The 20,420-nt window shown below is 46.1% G+C and overlaps 1 protein-coding gene across 1 annotated transcript in view; it reads right to left on the bottom strand.

Annotated features, from left to right (window-relative positions):
• Positions 1-206: 206 nt before the first annotated feature.
• SGMS1 (sphingomyelin synthase 1) overlaps positions 207-20,420 on the bottom strand; it is a 28,768-nt gene continuing 8,554 nt past the window's right edge. Inside the window, exons 3-5 of the mRNA XM_036736007.1 lie at positions 6,149-6,302; positions 2,857-3,023; positions 207-1,852 (exon numbers count right to left, since the gene is read on the bottom strand). Of these exons, the coding sequence (XP_036591902.1) occupies positions 1,673-1,852; positions 2,857-3,023; positions 6,149-6,302 (501 nt within the window). The 3' untranslated portion in view covers positions 207-1,672. The remainder of the gene's footprint in view (positions 1,853-2,856; positions 3,024-6,148; positions 6,303-20,420) is intronic.

Here is a 20,420-nt window from a genome sequence, read left to right as displayed (position 1 = left end):
CCAAGATGGTTTTTCTTAACTATTTTGTTTTCCGTTGTTGTAATAGGGAGCGGCAGAGATTACTAGAAAATGGTTTCTGTTTTTAAAAAACAGACATGAAAATTTTTGTAGGTATGCTCAAGGTTGAGAGTAGCCTCCATACTCCACCAGAAGCTCCTCTCCCACTGCAAGAGATAAAACTTTCAGAAATGAAAGAGCAAACTAGATTGTTTTTTTAAAAGCCTTTATTTCCTTCACCATTATTGTTTTACAATACAAATATCACCTTGTGAATACACAAAAAAAACCCTACAGAAGAGAATTCTGCTGCACGTAAAATACAGAATGGATATATAGACTTCTTCATTCTTAAAAAACTAGTTTGTTCTGCACGTTGGCAAGGACAGGATAGAATACCTCCCCAAACCAGTGTCTGGCCGGAGTGAGACTTGGAATTACATGCAGTTTCTGCACAAGTATATCTTAAAGAAACACACCTCTCGTTCTTTTTGTCATTGTCGCTGTTATTTGGCCAACTGCATGATCAGGAGGAGGGGCATACTGATTTTCGATGTTCAAGTTTTCAATCGAGATCATTTGTAACCCCTTTCTAGAAAAAGGGAATGGATTCATGGCTGTTCTTATGGACTCTTTAAAATCCAGCTACCAAAGAGACAATAAAAGAATTCAAGGGAGATACATCCCTGTCACCTGGTCAAAGTAGGCGAACAGGCACAGACAGGAGAATGTGTCCCCTCCCTACTCTTCAATACATAGCAATTTCCTCACCAGAAGGAGACTTTGATTCATTTTAGCTAGAGATGCAATATTGAGTCATGTATACAGATCATTGTGGCTTTGTGGAATACTTTTATTTCAAATAAAAACATTTAAGATCGCCTACTGACCATACAATCAAGACAAGAAAGGCACTAGAAACATGGACAAATCTTTCTGCCAAGAAGCACTTTTAAGTATTCACTCTCCTCTCTCTGACATGTAAAAATCTTTAAATTTAGATTTCATAGTCATTTTGAAAAATAAAGTTAGGAAATACTTAGAAAATCACTTTACAACAGAATCTGTGGTTTGTTTTTTTTTTTGCACTTTTTTTTGACACCATCACTGCTGATTGTTACAAAATCAAAAGTTACCAAACCTTTCCGCATCTACCTTTTTTTGTTTTTTCACTTGACTATCAGCGCAACAGGTAGAAAGAGCTCTGAATGGAATTCCGTTCAGGTGCTTAGAAACCTTCATATAGACGTTTGCTAGAAAATGGCTTACAGCCCAATCTTTGGGGCAAAGAGATATGAAAAGTATGTTTTCCCAAGAAAATAATACGCTTTATTTCCAGGCGGGGCTGGAAAGACCAGAACTGAGGATATAAAAGCTTATGTTTATGCTGCCGCATCAGATACAAAGGAGCATGGTCATGGGTCATGTAAATCCCCAACCTATCAACGAGAAATGCATACAGTGCATGATAAGTTAAGTTCTCTTTATTGTTGTCCAACGCAGGTCCTTTGGAGAGAAAAAAAAAGATCACAGTGCTGACCAGGTAACTCACTAGGTTAAGTCAAGGTAACTGTTGAAAGATCAAAGGATTAGGGAGGCTTGATTTTATGGCGATTTCTCTCATTGGAGTCCTTAGTACTTTGGACAGCTCCTCTTCCTCAACTTTGAACAGCTGTTATGTATCATTCACCAAGCGACTGTATTTGACTTGTCTACTGAGGTGGACCGCAGGCCAGGGGAAAGGCCAGTGATAAGATCGAGGTACAATTCCTTGGACATTCTTTTCAAAGTACTGGAAGGGCTTATACCACCATACTCTCGCCAGGAGGTTCATTTGGGAAGCTTCTTTTAGCACCTGAAATAACAAAGAAGGAAGTGGCCAGGTCTAGAAATGCAATTCATCAATCCCTAGCATGCCCTGATTTTCACCCTAGCCTAGCTCTTAGCTACAAGCCCCCATCCTGAGAGATCTGCATGTGCAGAACCTATCTATGACAAAAAAACCAGCATGAAGGAAGTTCCATTAATTCTTTCAGTGACTGGCTAGAAATATCACACCAACTGTCTAGGCAATACTGCTTCCCTGAAAGTTGAAAAAGGCTAAGTCTCTGAAGAAAAATGCATCAGTTAAGGAGACAGTCTCAACAAACCATTTTCATAGACAAGAGAGCATAAGATGTGACTCTTGGAAGGGAAATGATTTCCTATATCAGGCCACATTTCTAGATATCCTACAGGAAAATTAAAAAAAAACAAAACAAACCAAAGAGCTTTTAGTTGAGCTCTACCTTGAGACAAGGTACCCTGTCTGGAGAAGCAAAGACAGGGACCTTGGGGACCATGAGTGATGTATCAGAGCCAGAAGGAAATTCAGGACACCTAGCTCCATTTCCTTCTAGCTTTTGAGCTAGAAGCAATCAACCACCAAAAATTTATTAAATATCTTCCATATACTCTAACCCTCTCATTTAATAAATGAGGGAAAAGGGATCCTAGGAAGGAAAGGGCTCACCCAAAGGCACACAGCTAATGCCAGAGCCAGAATAGGAAACCAAGATGTCTACCTCTAAAGCCAACACTCTTTCCACTATGCCCCTGGAGAAGACTGGGCTCCAGATAGAAGAAAAGATTGTGGTGGGTCAGGTAGCTAATGATGAGCTAAGCTGAGTCTTGAATCTAGATCTAAACCCAAGACCAATGTCCTTTCTTCCACACCATCTGCCACCTGTTTCTTTGTGATTCTCCTTTAAGGGAAATGTCTCCTAGGCCTCCAGAACCCCAAGAGGCATGAAACCTGGAGCAGGAGAATCTAAAATGAAACAACAGGTGAGGTGGGGACAGGTGAGAATCAAGACTTACTTGCTGATTCGCCATTGTGTGATACCACCAGAAAAGTCTGGTAGTGATGTAGTAAGCCACGACGACATCCACAGTGTAGTGTTCATGTGCCAAGAGGATACAGAAGACCCCGGAGAAGCTGAGAATCCAGCAGAACCAGTGGTACCACCAGAGGCGCCGAGGGGAATCTGGAATGAGCAGAAAGCCTCCACAGTCACATGGTCCCAACACAGTCCCACCATGATGGCCAAGTCCAGTCCCAGACAAGCGTGGAACCCAAACCCACTAGGCCACCCTTCCTCCTCCCCTGGCTTATCTATACTTCAGCTCAGAACAAAAAGAGTTTATTCATGGGACCTTAGGGCTGCAGATTTACAGCTGGAAGGAATCTTAAAGGTCGCGCCATCCAAAGCAAATACACAGAGACACCAAAGTCAACCAAAGGTAAAGACTTTTTTAAAAAGTGACTAATAAATACATTTCTGTAACACTTTAAAGTTCACAAAGCATCTTATTTAGAGTAACATTGTAAGGAAAGAAATGAAAATATAAAGGATCTGTGATTTTATCAACATCAGGGAGTGATAGGATAGAAACCCTTCATTGATGCAAGTTGCAACTCACCTATGATTTAGCACAGGAGTTCTCAACCTGGAACCCCCAGACAACCAAGGAGTCTGCAGATGCATTTTGGGGCCCCACCAAATTGGATGGGGAAAAATTATATCTTAATGTTATTATCTCTGAAATTTAGCACGCCCTTCAATTACGAAGGAAGGCAAAAAAAAAAATACTATTCTAACGGGGGTGTGTAGACTTCACAAGATTGTCAAAGGGGTCCAAGGCACAAAACCAGTTAAGAACTCTAGATATGACATATCAAATATTTAGTCAGCAGGGGGATGGAATTGGATTAGGATAGCCTCAGTTGGAAAGCTGTCTCAGACACTTACTAACCATATGACCCTGGCCAAGTCATTTCACTTCTCTGACCCTCGATTCCCTCTCCCACAAAATGAGGATAATCATAGCACCAACCTCCCAGGGTTGTTGTGAGGATTTAAGGAGATGAGTCATAGAAATCATTTCACGGTGCTACGTACATGCTAGCTATCAGAATCATCATTGTCACTGCTGTTGGTGTTAATATTATATTATTATTAGAGCTAGAAGGAACCTTAGACATCATTGGGTCCAATCACTTCATTTGACTGATGAAGGCCTAGAAGAGGGAGGGCCATTCCCAAGGTCTAAGAGGTAGGCTGGGATTTGAATCTGAGTCCCGGGACTCTCCATCCACCTAGCACTCAAGTTCGTGCTTATCTTCCCTAGGAAGTGGCTTCAGACATACACCCCTTATGTGACACGCTCTTTTTCCACTTGGCTCTCTGGAACTCTCCTTGGTGGTGGAACAGTAGAAAAGATCTCTGGATTTGGAGTAAGAAGACCTGAAAACCTCTGAATTCTGCTGATGCAGAATTTCTTCTTCATCAGTTTTCTGCTTCCATAAATTGGGGTGAGGTGGGGAAATTAGGGAGAGGAGAAAAGGGGGAGTTGGATCCGATGGCCTCTAAGGTGCCTTCTAGTTCTGACTCTACAATATTACGAAGTTTCATTGTCCCAGGACTTAGCAAAGTGCCTGACACATACTAGGGGCATAATGAATGCTTACTAAGTGACAGACATTATATAGATTTGAGGACACTGGGGCTTGGAGAGAAGAGAGCACTGGCCTTACCAGGGTTCGAACCCAGTCTCTTTGACCTAAAACCAAACATCCTTCTCATTCTCCCTGCTGCACATTCAGGCTAGCCATTATAATCCAGATCTTTAAACAGTTTAATTAATTTTCCTCATACCACAATGAAAATAATCGGATTGCCTTTAACCACGCTTTGGAGCCAATGCTCTGTACAGACACTGATACCCATTGCTCTAGGCGCATGTGCTCACGCAGATGTTGACAAGGACTGAGCCGCTCTCATCTACTGTCACCAAAGGCTCATCGAAGGAGGAGGCTCACCAAGCGTCCCTGGAGAAGCGGCCCCTTCCTCCTCCAAGTCTCCTCGTTTGTGTTGAGAAGAACCTCACCCCTCAGGAGGCCAGGATTGCGCCTTGACTCTTCCTGTCCTTCTGGCCCCATAGCCAATCACCATCGTGCAACTTCAACATCTGCATTTTTTCTCTTCCCTCCCTTCATGCAATAGCAGCCATCGTTCAGGCCCAGCAGCCTACATCCTTCACATGCAAAATGAAGGACCTTCAGGGTCCTCGGATCTTCCAGATCTAAATCTATGTTCCAATAATCCCATAAAGTATGAATGAATGAATTTTATGTGCAAAGTCCTGTGTGTGTACCACTACCGCCACTTCAGAGAAGAGGAATCCCCAAACTAGTCTCTGCACAGAGCTTCCTCCTCGCTCTTTAATCCACCCTCCACAAGGTGATAACGATATTCCCAACGCTCTAGTTGGTTTATTTCCCTCCCTGGCCCAAGGAGCTTCATGGCTCTAGGATACAACACAACTGCTCTATGGGACACTGAAAGGCCATCACCCGTAAACTCTGCCATGTTCTCTCCGGTCCAGGCCATCAGGCTGATCTGCTATTCCTCATACACGAGAAGCAGTGGCCAAGGGGAGCAAGCAGCCCGGCCTGACACTGTCCCTTAGTGCCTGGAACGATGGACCCTAGCTGTCCTCATCCTCCACTCACAATCAGGCTTTGCCTTTCAGGGCCTTGCTAGATGAAATGTAATTCAACATGCAGTGACTGCGCACCTTAGGGTCACAGCCTGTCTTCCGTGTCTAAGACAAGCACTGGGCACTGAGTGTCAGTGCAGGTAGAAGGAGGTTTCCTCCAGTACAGTCCCCAACAGCAAAGCCTAATTATGAGTGGAGGACACTTAGGGCCGTTGCTTCCAGGCACTGGAGGCCATAATTAGGCTGGGCTGCTTTCTCCCTGCGGCAATAGTCTTTCTTTTTTCCAACCACAAAAGGAGCTGACGCTGGTCATGATGCATGTGTGTGGTGCTTTCTCTCTACATCTCCCACGGCAGCAGCCATCAGGAATAACAGTTTTGTTGTTAGCTTGCCCCATCTACTCCTCAACTCCACTCCATGCTGTACAGAGGATGGCACTCAGGGAAACAAAACCTGCCGTGGAAAAGTGAGCACCGGGCGGTCATCCTCCAACCTAGATGCTAGCCTCACACCTTCCCCGACCTCTCAGGTATATTTCCCAGGGACACACTGTGGGTAAAGTCAGTTCAAAAAGGATCCTAAATGGAAAGAAAGGTAGCTTTGGACTTACACTCTTTGATAAATAAGTAAGTCATGGTTAACATGACTGTATGGCCACTGTAGAGATAGTCTCCACACATTTTGTGGGAGCCTGTGATGGACAGGCCACCCCCAGCTATCAGCTTCATGATCCTCCGTAGGTGAGCTTCCCAGTCTCCAAAAAGCTGCAGGAAAAGAGAAACAAGGGGCATCAGTTCACTGTAATTCATGTACATTCATTTTCTTCCACTCAAGAAAGAAAAAAATACAGTTACTAGAGGGAAGACACAGGGCACTACACTGACTGCAATGTACGGTAATCAATCAACAAGCATTTATTAAGGGCCCACTATGTGCCAGACATTGGGGGTACAAGGACAAAAATGAAATAGTCCCTTCTCTCAAAGGGCCTCCGTCACACTGAAGGAGAACACAAGTACACGAATCAGTATGTACAGGGAGACGATGCAAAATAAATGAGGTAATTTTGGGAAGGAGGGTAGTAGGAACTGGTAGGGGAAGGCGGCACCTGAGCTGAGTCTTGAAGGGAACCAGAGATTCTGAGACTCTACTTCTTCAGCCCCAACCCCATTTTTCTGTTACACCAAGATGTATCTACTCACATCTCCATGCTCAGAAATCCTGGGTGGCTCTCTATTGCCTACTGAATAAATTATCTCTTGAAATTGAGATCTCTGGACTTTTTGATGCTACCTGACCCAAAGTATTCTGGACTACTCTCAGAGCAGCCCTTCATTCCCTGGGTTTGTGTCCTTAGCACTAGCAGAGAGTATGCACTTAAATGAATATTGGATGATTGATTGATGGTGAAGGATCTTGAGTTCCCACCAAAGGAGGTCTGGTGAAGGAGCTGCGTACAAAATCACTGTGTTTCTATTTGAGGGATTTAGCCTAGAGAAAAGAACACTCAAGGGGCAATGGGGGCTGTCTTCAAGAATCTGAAAGATCATCACGCAGAAGAGGAATTAGACTTATTCTTTCAGGCCCCAGAGGGCCAGCTTAGGCGCAGTGGGTGGATGTTGCAAAGAGGCTCATTTAGCCTCAATGTTCCCTAAAACTTCCTAACAATCAGGAGCACTTGTGTACTTCCATGGGTCGCCACTAGACAACCTTGAGCAAAGTTTGAATGAACATTTGTCAGGGACACCATGCAAGAGAATCTTGTTGGACTAAATAGTCTCCTTAAATTGTGAGCTTCTATAATACCTTTCCAGCCTTATCTTATTACTTTTCCTCATGCTATACTCTGTGCTCCAGCCAGAGTGATCAATGAACACACTCTACGTTTTATTGCCTCTGTCTTTGCTCATACTATTCTGCTACCACCTCTGTGCCTTTGTATAGCCCATCCCCCATGTCTGGAATGATCTTCCTTCTCACTTCCACCTCTAGCTCCCTTCTAGGCTCGGTTCAGCAGTTACCTGCTCTGTGAAGCCCTTCCTGACCCACTCACCCTCCTCATTTTTAGCACCACCCCCAAAATCGCCTTGTCTTTGTACCCCAGCACCTAGCCCAGTGCCTGACATACAGCAGGTGCATAATAGATGCTCACTGCATTGAAGTATACTTAGAACACCCTCCCTCAGCCTTCTCCCTTGTTAATACCTATGCATTACACTGTCGGGTTCAGTTGCTGTGTTGGCCGGTTTTGCCGAACTGCTTTTTCCGTCCCTCTTTCTTTGTGATTCTTTGTTACAAGGGAGGGCTTGATGGGTAAGAAAAGCGAGAGGGGAGAGATATACTGGGAAATAAAAGTCACATAGAGGCAAAGATGTCAGTAAAATTAAAAAATATTCTTAAAAGAAACAAACACTGGGAAATAATTCTATGTATCCCTTAGGGTCACATCACAGGACTGATAAAGCCAGAGCTGGAGGAGTCAGAGGCCACCTAACCTAATGCCTTCATTGTACCCCTGAGATCCTGTTATACTGGCCTCCTGGCTGTTCCTCATGCAGAGAATGCTCACCCTACTCAACCTCCATAGCTCCCTCAAAGACTCAAATCAATTTTCATCTTTTGTAGAAGTTCCCCAACCACCCTACTCCCCAATACTCCTCCCCTGCCAATCCATTCTCTCCACAGGATCAGGGACTGTCTTATTTCAACTCTGCATCCATTCTCAGTGCCTAGCATAGTATTCTGCACACAGTAGGTGCCGAACGGATACTGGTCAAATGGAATCATTTTTTTCTTACAGAGAGCCACTGTCAATGGCTCTCTACCCTCTAGAAGCAGGACAAAACTAGTCCTTTCAAATGTCACATAAGCTTCTTAAGCACTTGATCTAAGGCCTTCCAGTCAATGTTTACCCATCTGCGTCACCTACAAGGTCAATGTTTATTTTTCCTGCCACTTTTGGAAAAGAAAAGTGAAATCATGAGACTGAGCTGGAAGCAGAGGTCACAGCCGCATATTCTAAGCCCCTCATCTGACAGGAGAAGAAGCCAGGGTCCAGAGAGGACAATGACTGACCCCAAGTCACCAAGGTTCTAGATTCAAGTCCTGCCTTTGATGCTTTCTGCCTGCATTACTTTCAGCAAATAATTTCATTTCCCTGAGCCTTGGTGCTCTTAATTGTAGTGAGACCCCTTCCGGACCCTTTTCTTATGATCTATCTGGCCTTAGCTTCTTCATCTGTAAAATCAGGGCTGAGGTCCTTTCCAGTTCTCTACCCACAGTTTCAGGAACCCTTTAATCTGACACTCTCTTCACAGTTGCAGCATTTAGTAAGCACTTAGTATATGCTGGACACTGCGTGAAACAGAAGGGATACAAGAAAAAACCCCAGACCCTGAAAGTTCACTTTTTGCAGGTTCCGTCAAAGTGAACTCAAGGTCATCCAAAGAGGGATGTCAGTAAGAAAGCAGGACTGAAAAGACCAGAGCTGAATAGAAAATTTAACTTTCAAACACAAGAATCAAGAGAAGCATGAAAAGGTAAACAAGAAAGAGAATTTGTAAGGGACTTACTAAAGTTGAACTGTGTTGTTTACATTCCTACATGGAAAGATGATGTGTATAATTCATGAGACCTCAGTATTAGGGTAGCTGAAGGGAATATACATACATACATACATACATACATACATACATATATATATATATATATATATATATATATATATATATATAGACAGAGGGCACAGGGTGAGTTGAATATGAAGGGATGATATCTAAAACAAAAAAAATAAAATTAAGGAATGAGAGAAGAATATATTGAGAGGGAGAAAGGGAGAGATAGAATGGGGTAAATTATCTCAATAAAAGTGGCAAGAAAAAGCAGTTCTGTAGGAAGGGGAGAAGGGGCAGGTGAGGGGGAATGAGTGAATCTTGCTCTCATCAGATTTGACCTGAGGAGGGAATAACATACACACTCAAATGGGTATCTTACCCCACAGGAAAGGAGGAAGGAGATAAAAAAGGGGGGAGACAATAGAAGGGCAGGCAGATAGGAGGAGGAGGTAATCAAAAATAAACACTTTCGAAAAGGGACAGGGTCAAGGGAGAAAATTGAATAAAGGGGGATAGGATAAGAAGGAGCAAAATATAGTTAGTCTTTCACAGCATGAGTATTGTAGAAGGGTTTTGCATAATGATACACATGTGGCCTATGCTGAATTGCTTGCCTTCTGAGGGAGGGTGGGTAGGGAGGGAAGAGGGGAGAGAATTTGGAACTCAAAGTTTTAAAAACAGATGTTCAAAAAAAAAGTTTTTGCATGCAACTACAAAATAAGATATACAGGCAATGGGGATAGAAAGCTATCTTGCCCTACAAGAAAGTAAGGAAAAAGGGGATGGGGGTGGGGGGCGAAGTGGGGTGACAGAAGGGAAGGCTGACTGGGGAATGGGGCAACCAGAATATATGCCATCTTGGAGTGGGGGGGAGGGTAGAAATGGGGAGAAAATTTGTAATTCAAACTCTTGTGAAAATCAATGCTGAAAACTAAAATATTAAATAAATTAAATAAATAAATTTTTAAAAAATAGACACACACAAAAAAGCAGGACTGCACGCGCAGAATGAAGATGGAGGGCATCTCAGGCAGGAGACAGTTAGCACAAAGACAGGAGGAAGGTCGGGTGTGCCGAGCCAGGAGGACCCGAGGTCAAATCTGGCCTCAGACACTCACTCGCTTGTGAACCTGGCAGGTTACTGCTACTGTTACGGCAGCTCTGCCTGCCTCAGTTTCCTCTGTAAAATGGAGATAATAAATAGCACCGACTGTGAGGGCCACTGTGAGCATCCAACAAGATCCTATCTGTAAAGTACTTAGCACACGGCACCTGGCACACAGTAAGTGCTGTATAAATTTTTTTATTATCAATTACTATTAAATTAAATGATTAATATTATTATCTGCAGAACATCAAGTAGGAGTTTTTAAAATACATCAAAGTGGTGCTGCACAGAAACTCTTTAAAAATAAACCTCACTGGGACTATCCAAAAATGAAAGACATGCAAGGAGGCCAGTGTGGCTGGAGAGTCAAGCAGCGGGAAGGAAGGTCCAGGCTGGGAAGACTTTTAAATGCAAAAGAAATGACTGGGTGGTTGGGACCCTGGAGCTCATAGGAGCCACAGGAGGTGGGGGTGGGAGGGAGGCACAAGGGAGAAGATGGCAGGGTTATTAGGAAACTCTCTCTGGCAACTGTGTACAGAGGAAGAGAGAGGCTGGAGGCAGGGAGGCCAATTAGGAGGCTAACTGCACCCTTCATAGAGGCAGGACTCAGGGCCATTTTCCATATAGGACTGTTCGAGGGGCCTGAGGAAATCTCTCTTTGTATTTACTCTCATAGCTACCTGGGGGGAAAATGGGATTTCTTTTTTCCTTTTCTTTTGATATGATAATGACATCTATAAAACCCATTCATCCCTGACCCAAGTGAGGGATCTTTAGTTAAATGGTCTAACAAGGTCTTAACACTCTCCAGAGCAGGGTAAGGTGACCTCACTGTGCCATGGGAAGGAGCAGAAATAATCCTGTTATGTGTGCAGCTCCCTTCAAATGGTAGACAATTCCAGCACTTAGCTGGTACACCCTCACTTATTTCACTACTCTGGGCACCGTCAAAACGTGGGGGACGGCTGAATAAACTAGGGTACGTGGATGGGACAGAACAGTACTGGGCTCTAAGAAAGGATTAATATGATGAATCCAGAGAAGCGTGGGAAGATTCCCAAAAACTGCCGCCTAGTGAAGGAAGCAGAACCAGGAAACCTATATCCATAAAGGACAGCAACGGTGGAAATGGACAGAAGAGGAAAAAAGAAAAGACAAAAACAAAACCCCTGAAAATTATGTGATTCGAATGACCAAGCCTGGCCCTGGAGAACGTCTGGACAAATGCACCTTCCTTCCTTGGCAGAGGTGGATGACTACGGGTTTGGAATGCCAAGCACACAGCCAGCCTGGATGGATGGCCTGGTTTGTTTTGCCAAACAAATTGCTTTTCATTTTTTTCCTCTCCTTTCATTCACTCTAACAGGGTCTGGGTCAGGGAAGGGAAGGAATATATTTAAAATAAAGGTTAGTGATGTCCCCCCTCCCTCATCCCCAAACAATTTATATTTGGAATATAGGCCCATGGTGGCTCTCCTGGCGAGCATGTAAGCTCCTTAAGGCAGGGACTGTCTTTGTAGCCCTACCCCTTAACACAGTGCTTGGCACACAGTAAGTGCTAAATCAATGTTTGCCTGACTGATTTTGCTCTCCTCTTAGGAAGTGATGTTCTAACTTACATTATCTCTGTGTGTGTGCACATGCATCATCCCTCCTAGACTGTAAACTTTGTGAGAGGAGAGGTCACGAATGTAGCATTTGCTTATACCTCCCCTGGTGCCTAGCACTGTGTCTTACAGAGTAGGAACTCAACAAGCACTGAAAGAAGGGCTGGCTGCTTAATTTTATTCTTCTGGACAGTAGAGGTGGCTCGTCAAGGGGCAGCAGACACGTGGCATCCTACGCTAACCTTGGGCTGAGTTTGTTTGTGAAGGTGAAACGACTCTTGGGATGATGACTGGGAAGCCTGCAGCTATGACAAGGGATGCCTCCCAACTTCCATATGTAAATGGTAGCCCCCTAAAACAAAAAGAAAAGTCCATTTTCAGTAAGAGTGTTGACATTCGATCCCCTCAGCTGGCAGGCCAAGAGACTGTCAGCCACATCATTCTGATGTCAAAAGAGAGGCCTTCCAATTCCTACTTCCTCCTGTGAAAGGAAGGGGACCATGAGCTGAAGTCAGAGGGTGAGCACCCAGGCGAGACACTGAGCCAGCTGTGGGGCTGAGGAAGAACTTCCTACTCTTTGGCCCACGGCTGAATTCCATCCAGCCCATCATAGACCTAGTGACTACCTTCATCATTCAGGCTGAGGACTGTCGAGGGTCCTTGCTCTCTGGCTTTCTTCTGCCTGTAACTCTGCTAATGTCTTCCAGCAGTCCCCTGCTCATTAGCACCGCAGACATAAGATGGCAGAGATCAGAAACTAAGGTCCAACGCTACCACATCTGGACAGTTTTAGTCAAAAATCTGGCTTCTAGGGCCTCAAAAATTAAAAGCAAAAGCAAGGTTTCCAGATTAAAAATGGAGCTCCCTTACTCATGTTCTCCACATCACCCCTCAGAACAGGTGTTTGGGACTTGGTCACATGGTAGAATGCCTTAGATAGATCAAGGGCCTTGACAGAGTGGGTGATGGCTCTACTGAGCTTTGTCAAACCCTGCAGGGACAACCAGAGGCCACTGATGTCAAGGGCCAAAACCATCACCAGGACAGCCCCGTCCTAAGGGTCCTAGATAGCAACCTGCCTCCCAACAGAAGCAAAGCCTAGAAGCTCTTGACAAAGCCTAACAGCATCAGAGTTTGAAGGGTAAAATATGAGAACAAAGAACACAGAACAGACTGCGGGAACCAGAAGGGAATTTAAAACACAGAATGTTAGAGCTAACAGAGAACCCTTCATACTGAACACGGGCTGGAAGGGGCCTTACAGGTCATCCAGTCCAACTTCCTCCCTTTTCATAAGTAAACTGAGGCCTAGACTGGTAACGTGACTTGGTCGAGGTCACCAAGGAAGGTCTCCAACATTCCAGCTCTCATTTTTCTGCGCTGGGATGTCAGGGAGGGGACCCTCAGGCTCTGAGAAAGGAGCTAAGCTGTGCTAACTGAATCAAGCAGCTGGGAGCAGAAGGGACCAGAGTAAAATCCTATTCAGGGCCTGCCACAGGCCCACTGCAGCTGAGAAACAGAGCCTGCCCACCACAGTCACTCCCAGCAACGACAGCCAAAGTGACTTGAGATAAGACTATCCACACCCGACTGCTCCTCAGATTTCAAAACCAACTGTTTTGTGACTATCTCTACGAATAGACAATGAGTTTCTTCAGGATTAATGAGAAAGAGCAAAATGTCCTTTGGTGACCCCCTGAAGTCGTACGGGTGGCCTGGGGGAGGCCTCCTGTGAGTGGGGAAGAAATGATTCAGATGTTCCAATGAATGCCTGGTAAGCACTCTGATTCTGTTCCTAGCCAGACTGGACATGTTTCCATCATTTATGCTGTCCAGGCAGGTACCATCTGCAACCACATGCATCTCTATAAGGTTTGTCCCAGCCTAGGGACGCCCTATTTACCATGCCCCATCCCCTCAGCATTCCAGGCAGGCTGAGCTGTCTGATACCCTGGGACAACTCCACCCAAGCAAAAGCCCTTTACGACAACAATAGACTATCTGAACTCATTCCACAATGCTTAGCAAACATCTATCCCCCTCATACTCACCCCTCTTCAGAACCAAAGGTCACCACTGCTCCAATGGTGTTTTCTATCCTTCACTGATCCCTTCCCTATCCCCATCCCCCAAACTCACTCTAAAGCTGCTCACCTCCTGCTCTATGCTCTCTGGAATGCCTATTTCACAGCTAACAAACCAGATTTCGTCTTAAACCTTTTCAATTCTCACTCCTTCTATCCTCTCCTACTCCCTGAAACCCGGCTGTGCTTCCACTCACACTGCCCAGCCCCTGGCTGACTCCCTGCTTGGGGTAGGGGAGCTGGACTGCTCCTTACTCCCCATGGGCACTCCAGGCTCTCCCTCAGCCCCCATCACTGAGTAACCTCTCCTCAGAGCTTCATTCCCCAGCCAAGATTCTCTAGGACTCTCCCCATTCTCCCTCAATGAGCTCAGTCCTGGCTCCATCTTTTCCTTCTCTCCACACCTGCCACATACACCCTGATACTCCTTCAAATGACATCACCTCCCAATTACTCGCTTATTTCCCATACTCCTCTGCCACACCAGCTACACACAATACCCTAGTTCTTGCCATCACCAATAAGTACTCCACCTCCATGTTCACATACTCTGAAATTGTCCTTTACCTGTTGTCATTCTATTTCTCCCTCAATCCGTCTTCACAGTGACATCCAATCCTCCCACCCCTTAGGTCTTTCCCAGGCTATAAACCCTAGGCTGGCGACATACTCTTACCCTTTGGTGAATTAGTTCAACTCTACAACATCCTCTTAAGTCTCCTATCCTTTATTCTATCAAAGATCTTGCGCTGCCAGACTCCAGCCTTAGATCACTCCCACCACATGCTACCTGAGCTCCTATCCACGTGCCACTGAACAAAGCTACAGAAAAATCATAAAACTGCGCTCAGTGGGCCACATAATCTGACTACGCCCTCAACAAGACAATCCCACTCCCTCCAAAGGCTTTTCCAAATCTCTTCATCCCTCTTTAAGCCTCCTGCAGCTTCTCCTCCCCCACCCCTGAGAACCCTTTCCTACATTTCACTGAGAAGAGGCCTTCAAGAGAGCTTCCTCATCTCACATCACTTGGGCGCCTTCACCCTGTTCACGTGAAGAGCTAGGGGGCCTTTCTCTTTACCAAGGCAAGCCTCTCTACATGCACAAACTAACCCATTTCTCTTCATCAGGGTTAGAGCCACCTCTCTCATCCCCATTCGCTCGTGAATCTTCAACCTCTCCCTGTCAACCAGCTGCTTCCCTATTACCACAAACATACTGTATCTCCAAAACCTGCTCTCCTGCCATCTCTCTCCTCCCTTCTGTGGCTAACGACCTGGGGAAGGCCATCTGCAAAGAGTGCTTCCACTTCCCTTCCTCTCATTCTCCATAATTCTCCTCAGTCTGGCTTCTGACCTCATCACTTCACCAAAACCGCTCTCCCCAAAGAGCTTTTAACTGACAAATCCAATGGTTTTCCCAATCCTTGTCCTTCCTGACCTCTCTGCAGCCTTGGAACCTGCTGACCACTCTCTTCTCTAAACCCTGAGCCCAAGAGGCTTGGGAATGGCCAGGCTTCCAGCCGGGCCCCTCAGCGTCATCTGGGGAAGCAGCCCCGGGGGAGGCGCAGCCTGGGGACCAGTGACTACTCCTGCAGGGGCTGCAGCCACAGTTACTGAAGACCCACAAAAGAACACTCTTGTCCCCAGAGTCTTTGGCACTGCTGGAGGGTTCAACATCAGAAAGTGGCAGCACTTTATCTGTGGGAATGACGTGAAAGAAGCCTGACCATGTGTTTTTCCATGGCACCCCAGGGACCACACCGGCATCTGAAGCCTTCCTCCTGCCCTGTCTTCCTCATCAGAACATTGGCTCCATTAGTCTATACTTGCCTTTCTTTGTGTGCTAGCACTTAGCGCTAGTGCCAGGCACATAGTAGGTGTTTTTCAAAGTGATGCTGTGCAAAGCCTGGGGCAAAAGATTGTGGAAGAAGCCAGCAAGAAAGCAGCTCCCAAAGCTCCCAATCAATCTAAGAAGGCAAGGCCTGGGCACAAATGACCTCAACCAAAGGGAGAATGGGCAAGGGCATGAAGGGAGAGTGCTCCGGGAGGTCAGAGGTGGCAAAAGTAGTGGGAAGAGCAAAGGATGTAGAGCAAAAGGCCCCGAGTGCAAATCCTACCTCAGACACTTGCCACCTGTGGAACCTTAGGGAAGTCACTTTACCCTCTCTGGGCCTGGTTCCAATTCTATAAAATGACCTCTAAGGACCCTTCCAGCTCTAAATCAAAGACTTTAAAAGTCTGAGTGAAGATTACCAAAGAGAGAGAAAACCAAGCATTTGAGGGAAAACATGAGGAGAGAGAGAACACTTGGGAAGGGTCCTTGGAGGGGGTGGCCCTAGGGCTGAGGCTCAAGGAAAGGGGACTTGGAGGCAGAGACACCAGCAATCTCCTCATTCAGCCCCACTCTGAGGACGTGCAGGGCAGGCACACTGGCTGTTGCCCATCCTCTGGCAAAATGATGTTAGTCATCACTGGGTAGGTCATGAGGTCCTGCAGGCTGGAGGCAGAGGTCGTCACTGTGAAGTCCAGAAGGATTAAGTGACTTCCTCAGAATCATGCAACAAGCAAGCCAAGTGGCCAAGCTGAGATTCAAACTCAGACCCTAGCTCTGAAACCATCATTCTTACATAACGCTGCACTAACAAAGATGGAGGGACCAGACTGGTGATTTTATTGGGGTGGGGAACTTCCAGTGAGGAGTTACCCTTCACAGATGCAGATCACCATCACTTGACAACTTTGGGAGCTGGGGCAAGGGCACCATGGGTTGATTTTAGGGAATCTGCGTAAACTTGGATGAGGGAAAAAAAAAAATCAAGTCATTATTTTGGTTTCCTTTGTAATCCTGTGAATTTTATTTTATGCATGTTAAAAACATTATTCTGTGAAGGCGCCCCTAGGTTTCCATGACATAAACACGACTAAGAACTCCTCAGTTAGAGGGCTCTCTGGGTCACTAAGAGGTTAAGTGACTTGCCCAGGGTCACACAATCAGCCTGAATCTGAGGTGAGACCTCCTGGCCCTCCCCACTCAGGGGGCCATTCTTGGTCATTGTACACGCACAACCTCTCCTGTTTATGCACATGCACACTCATACCATGCACACACACACAGGCACACAGAGTTCTAAAATTTGTGCTTTGAGTTTCTTCAAAATCCCCCTGTGCATACCATCCGGTCCTAGCCACCCTTCACAGCTGCCTTGCTGATAATAACTCAGCATTTATGGCTGAATTTGCATCTCCAACTCTGTGCTCTATGAAACATTGGGGTGGAAGACTCTCCTAACTGGCTTCTGCTAGAAAAATAGAAGGAAAAAAATCATCACTTCTCTGCTTTCTCCTTTAAGTCACGAAGACAAAAGTCTCAACCATGGCAGACCCTGGTGGAATTATTGGGCAGCCATGGGAGACAGAGAAGGAAAAGTGAGTAGGAAGGGAAAACCTGAGAAAGAAGATTGATCGAGAAGTGGCATTGACAATTTTTACCCCAGAAACAGGGACAACAAGAGGGAAAAATCTAAGACTGTGGACTTTGTCACTAAAAAGTTGAAGTAGCATTACCCAGGACTGTACCAAGATGGCAGCCAATGCTTTGGCCGTCTAATGCAAGCCCTTCTCCACACAGCTTCCTTCTCTTTGGGCCAAGAGAGGGCTCCCAGTGATGAAATCAAGAGGTCCTTGGACTCAGAGAAGGAGAAGGAGGCATTTAGTAAGTGCCTTTCTATCAAATTTGGACCAATTATTCCCACTCTTTGGTTAAGAGGGAGTTAATCACAACAGCTGAGAATCAGACAGTGCTGGAGGGCATACAAAGCACTTTATACCTAATATCTCATCTGAGCCTTAGAGCAAGCCTATGAGGCAGATGCTAATATTATCCTACCTTTACAGATGAGGAAACCGAAGTGTGAGTAACTTCCCCAGGATCGCAAAGGGTCACTAGGTGGCCCCATAGTGCACTGAGGGAGCTCGAATCTGGCCTCAGACACTTCCTAGTTGTATGACTCTGGGCAAGTCACTTAACCCTGTTTGCCTCAGTTTCCTCATCTGTAAAATGAGCTAGGAAAGGAAATGGCCAGCTACTCCAGTACCTTTGCCAAGAAAACCCCAAATGAGGTCACGAATAGTTGCACAAGACTGAAATGACTCCACAACCACAACAAAAAGCAGGATCACATTGATAAGAATCCAAGGTGCTCTAGATTCCAAATCTGGACCTCTACCCCCTTCTCCATGCGGCCTCTCTAAAGGAAGAACTGTAATTTTTTCAATCTATGCACTGATCAATCAATGAGCATTTATTAAGCACCTTCTGTGAGCTGAGCACTGCACTAGGCACTAAGGTCGCAAAAACAATAAAAGAAAAAAAATCATTACTTTGAACTTCCCATCAGACATCATGAAGGGGCAGAGACCTTTTTTTTTTGGATGGGACCTGTGATTTCACTGGTAAAAAGGGATTTCTGCTACCAAAGCATACTGGGATCTTCCCTCTGTAGCCTGGGACACAGAGAGTTCAGTGACTTGCCCAGGGTATGTGCATCAGAGGCAGGGCTTTGAACCCAGGACTCCCACATCCCAAGGCTAGGTCTCCAAACAACTATATTCCAGGCTGCCCCTTTTTCAGACATTCTGCCTTCTCTCGGCTGCCATTATCCTGGAGCAGCCCCTGCCCGACTGTTGCTGGCTGGCCTTCTGTCTAAGCCCAACCAAGTTACAGGGCCCTCTGTGTTCTTCACAGGGGGACGGAAACTCTGGGTCACTCCGAAATTCAAGAGAAGCAAGGGCCTGGAAACACGAGCTCCAACAGATGGCCCCATCAGCTGGCTACGTTTTCCTGATGCAACTAATCTCTTGCTCTCTGTAAAGGTTTTGGACTCTGCGGTAACCATAGGAACTGAAATACACCGAACAACACATCCCACTTTGAGGCTTAGTCACCGTGGGATTAGCTCATCTTTCCAAAGCCACGTGCCCGGGGAATTTTCTTCTACAGAATTAAGAAACCAAAGCAATGCAAAACGGGCTCTTCTTTCTTCTCTCCGAAGAACCGGGCCTAGACTTTGAGATCAGCCTCCCTCCGGATGGCCAAGGGGCCGCCTCACATCTGAATCGCCAGGGCCAGGGCAGCACCAAACGTCTCACACGTGAGGAGAGGATGGCAAGTTATGCTGCGGGCTGGACGCGTTTCTGCGCTCATCCAGGACCTCAACGCCAAGACACACAGGCGCTAACCAAAGCGCGGAGGGTGGGGGCCTTGCGCCAAGCTCAGCTCGCTCTCAGAGTGGCTCAGAGATGTCTGGGAGGCATGACACACACGTTCCTAGACCCCTTCCGACCTTTCAGTTTGAGGCCAGGCAGCAGAAATCCGACAGGAAGCCTGATTTCCTCACCAACCGAATCATTAAAAAAAAAACAATCATTCCTGCAAGCAGCGACATATGCTGGGTGAGTCGTGCACAGCCGTCACACAAGAGAACAATGAGTCCAATAGTCCTCATTACACGGCACGCACTCAGCGGGACACTGCTTTTCCCTGGAAGATGAGCACTTGGCGTGACCAAAGAAGGGCAGGTTTGAAGCCCAGTCATTGAGAAGTCTGCTGCCGCTAACCTCCCAGGGCAATACAGCCCCTCCCCCCTCCCCTGGCCCCCACACACACCCCCACCCACCCGTGAACCAAAAGCTCTATGGGAGACCAGAGAGTCCTGGAATAAGCAGTAACAACGGTATAGCTGTAGTGTATATATCGCCAGCCACGTGCCAGGCTCTGCGCACTGTGCTTTACAAATATTCTCTCCTTTGATCCCCACAACAACCCTGGTATACCATTTTACAGTTGAGGAAACTGAGGCAAACAGCTATTGACTTTCCCAGGGTTCACATGTAAGTGTCTGAGGCTAAATTTGAACTTGGCTCTTCCTGACTCCAGGCCCAGCGCTCTACCACCCAGCTGCCTCTGATCTAGAAGGGACCAAAGAAGGATAGACTGAGAGCAGGAAAGCGCCTGAGAAAGAATCTCGCTAACCCCCCTCACTCCACAGAGGAGGAAACTGAAGCTCAGAGAGAAAATGGCTGGCCCTGGCTCCTACTTGTGGGAGATGGCAAGGCCTGGGTCTCCTTTCTTCCCACCGCCCCACATTGCCAGAAGACAGTAAGCACTTAATAAATGCTCAATCACTCATTCATTCCTTCATTCACCAAGCAAGTTAAAAAACAGAAGGAGATGGAGCAGCTAGGTGGCACCGGCCTCGGAGTCAGGAAGACCCGAGTTCAAATCCAGCCTCAGGTACTTGACACTTACTAGCTGTGTGACCTTGTGCAAGTCACTTAACCCTGATTGCCTTGCCTTCCAAGAGAGAGAGACAGAGAGAGACACAGACAGAAAGACAGAAAAAAAAGAAAGAAAGAAGGAAGGAAGGAAGGAAGGAAGGAAGGAAGGAAGGAAGGAAGGAAAGAGAGAG

Source organism: Trichosurus vulpecula, chromosome 8 (genome assembly GCF_011100635.1).
Source record: "Trichosurus vulpecula isolate mTriVul1 chromosome 8, mTriVul1.pri, whole genome shotgun sequence".
NCBI classification, from domain to species: domain Eukaryota; kingdom Metazoa; phylum Chordata; class Mammalia; order Diprotodontia; family Phalangeridae; genus Trichosurus; species Trichosurus vulpecula.
The sequence above is the reverse complement of the archived record's forward strand: the minus strand, read 5'-3'. Positions and strand labels throughout refer to the sequence as shown.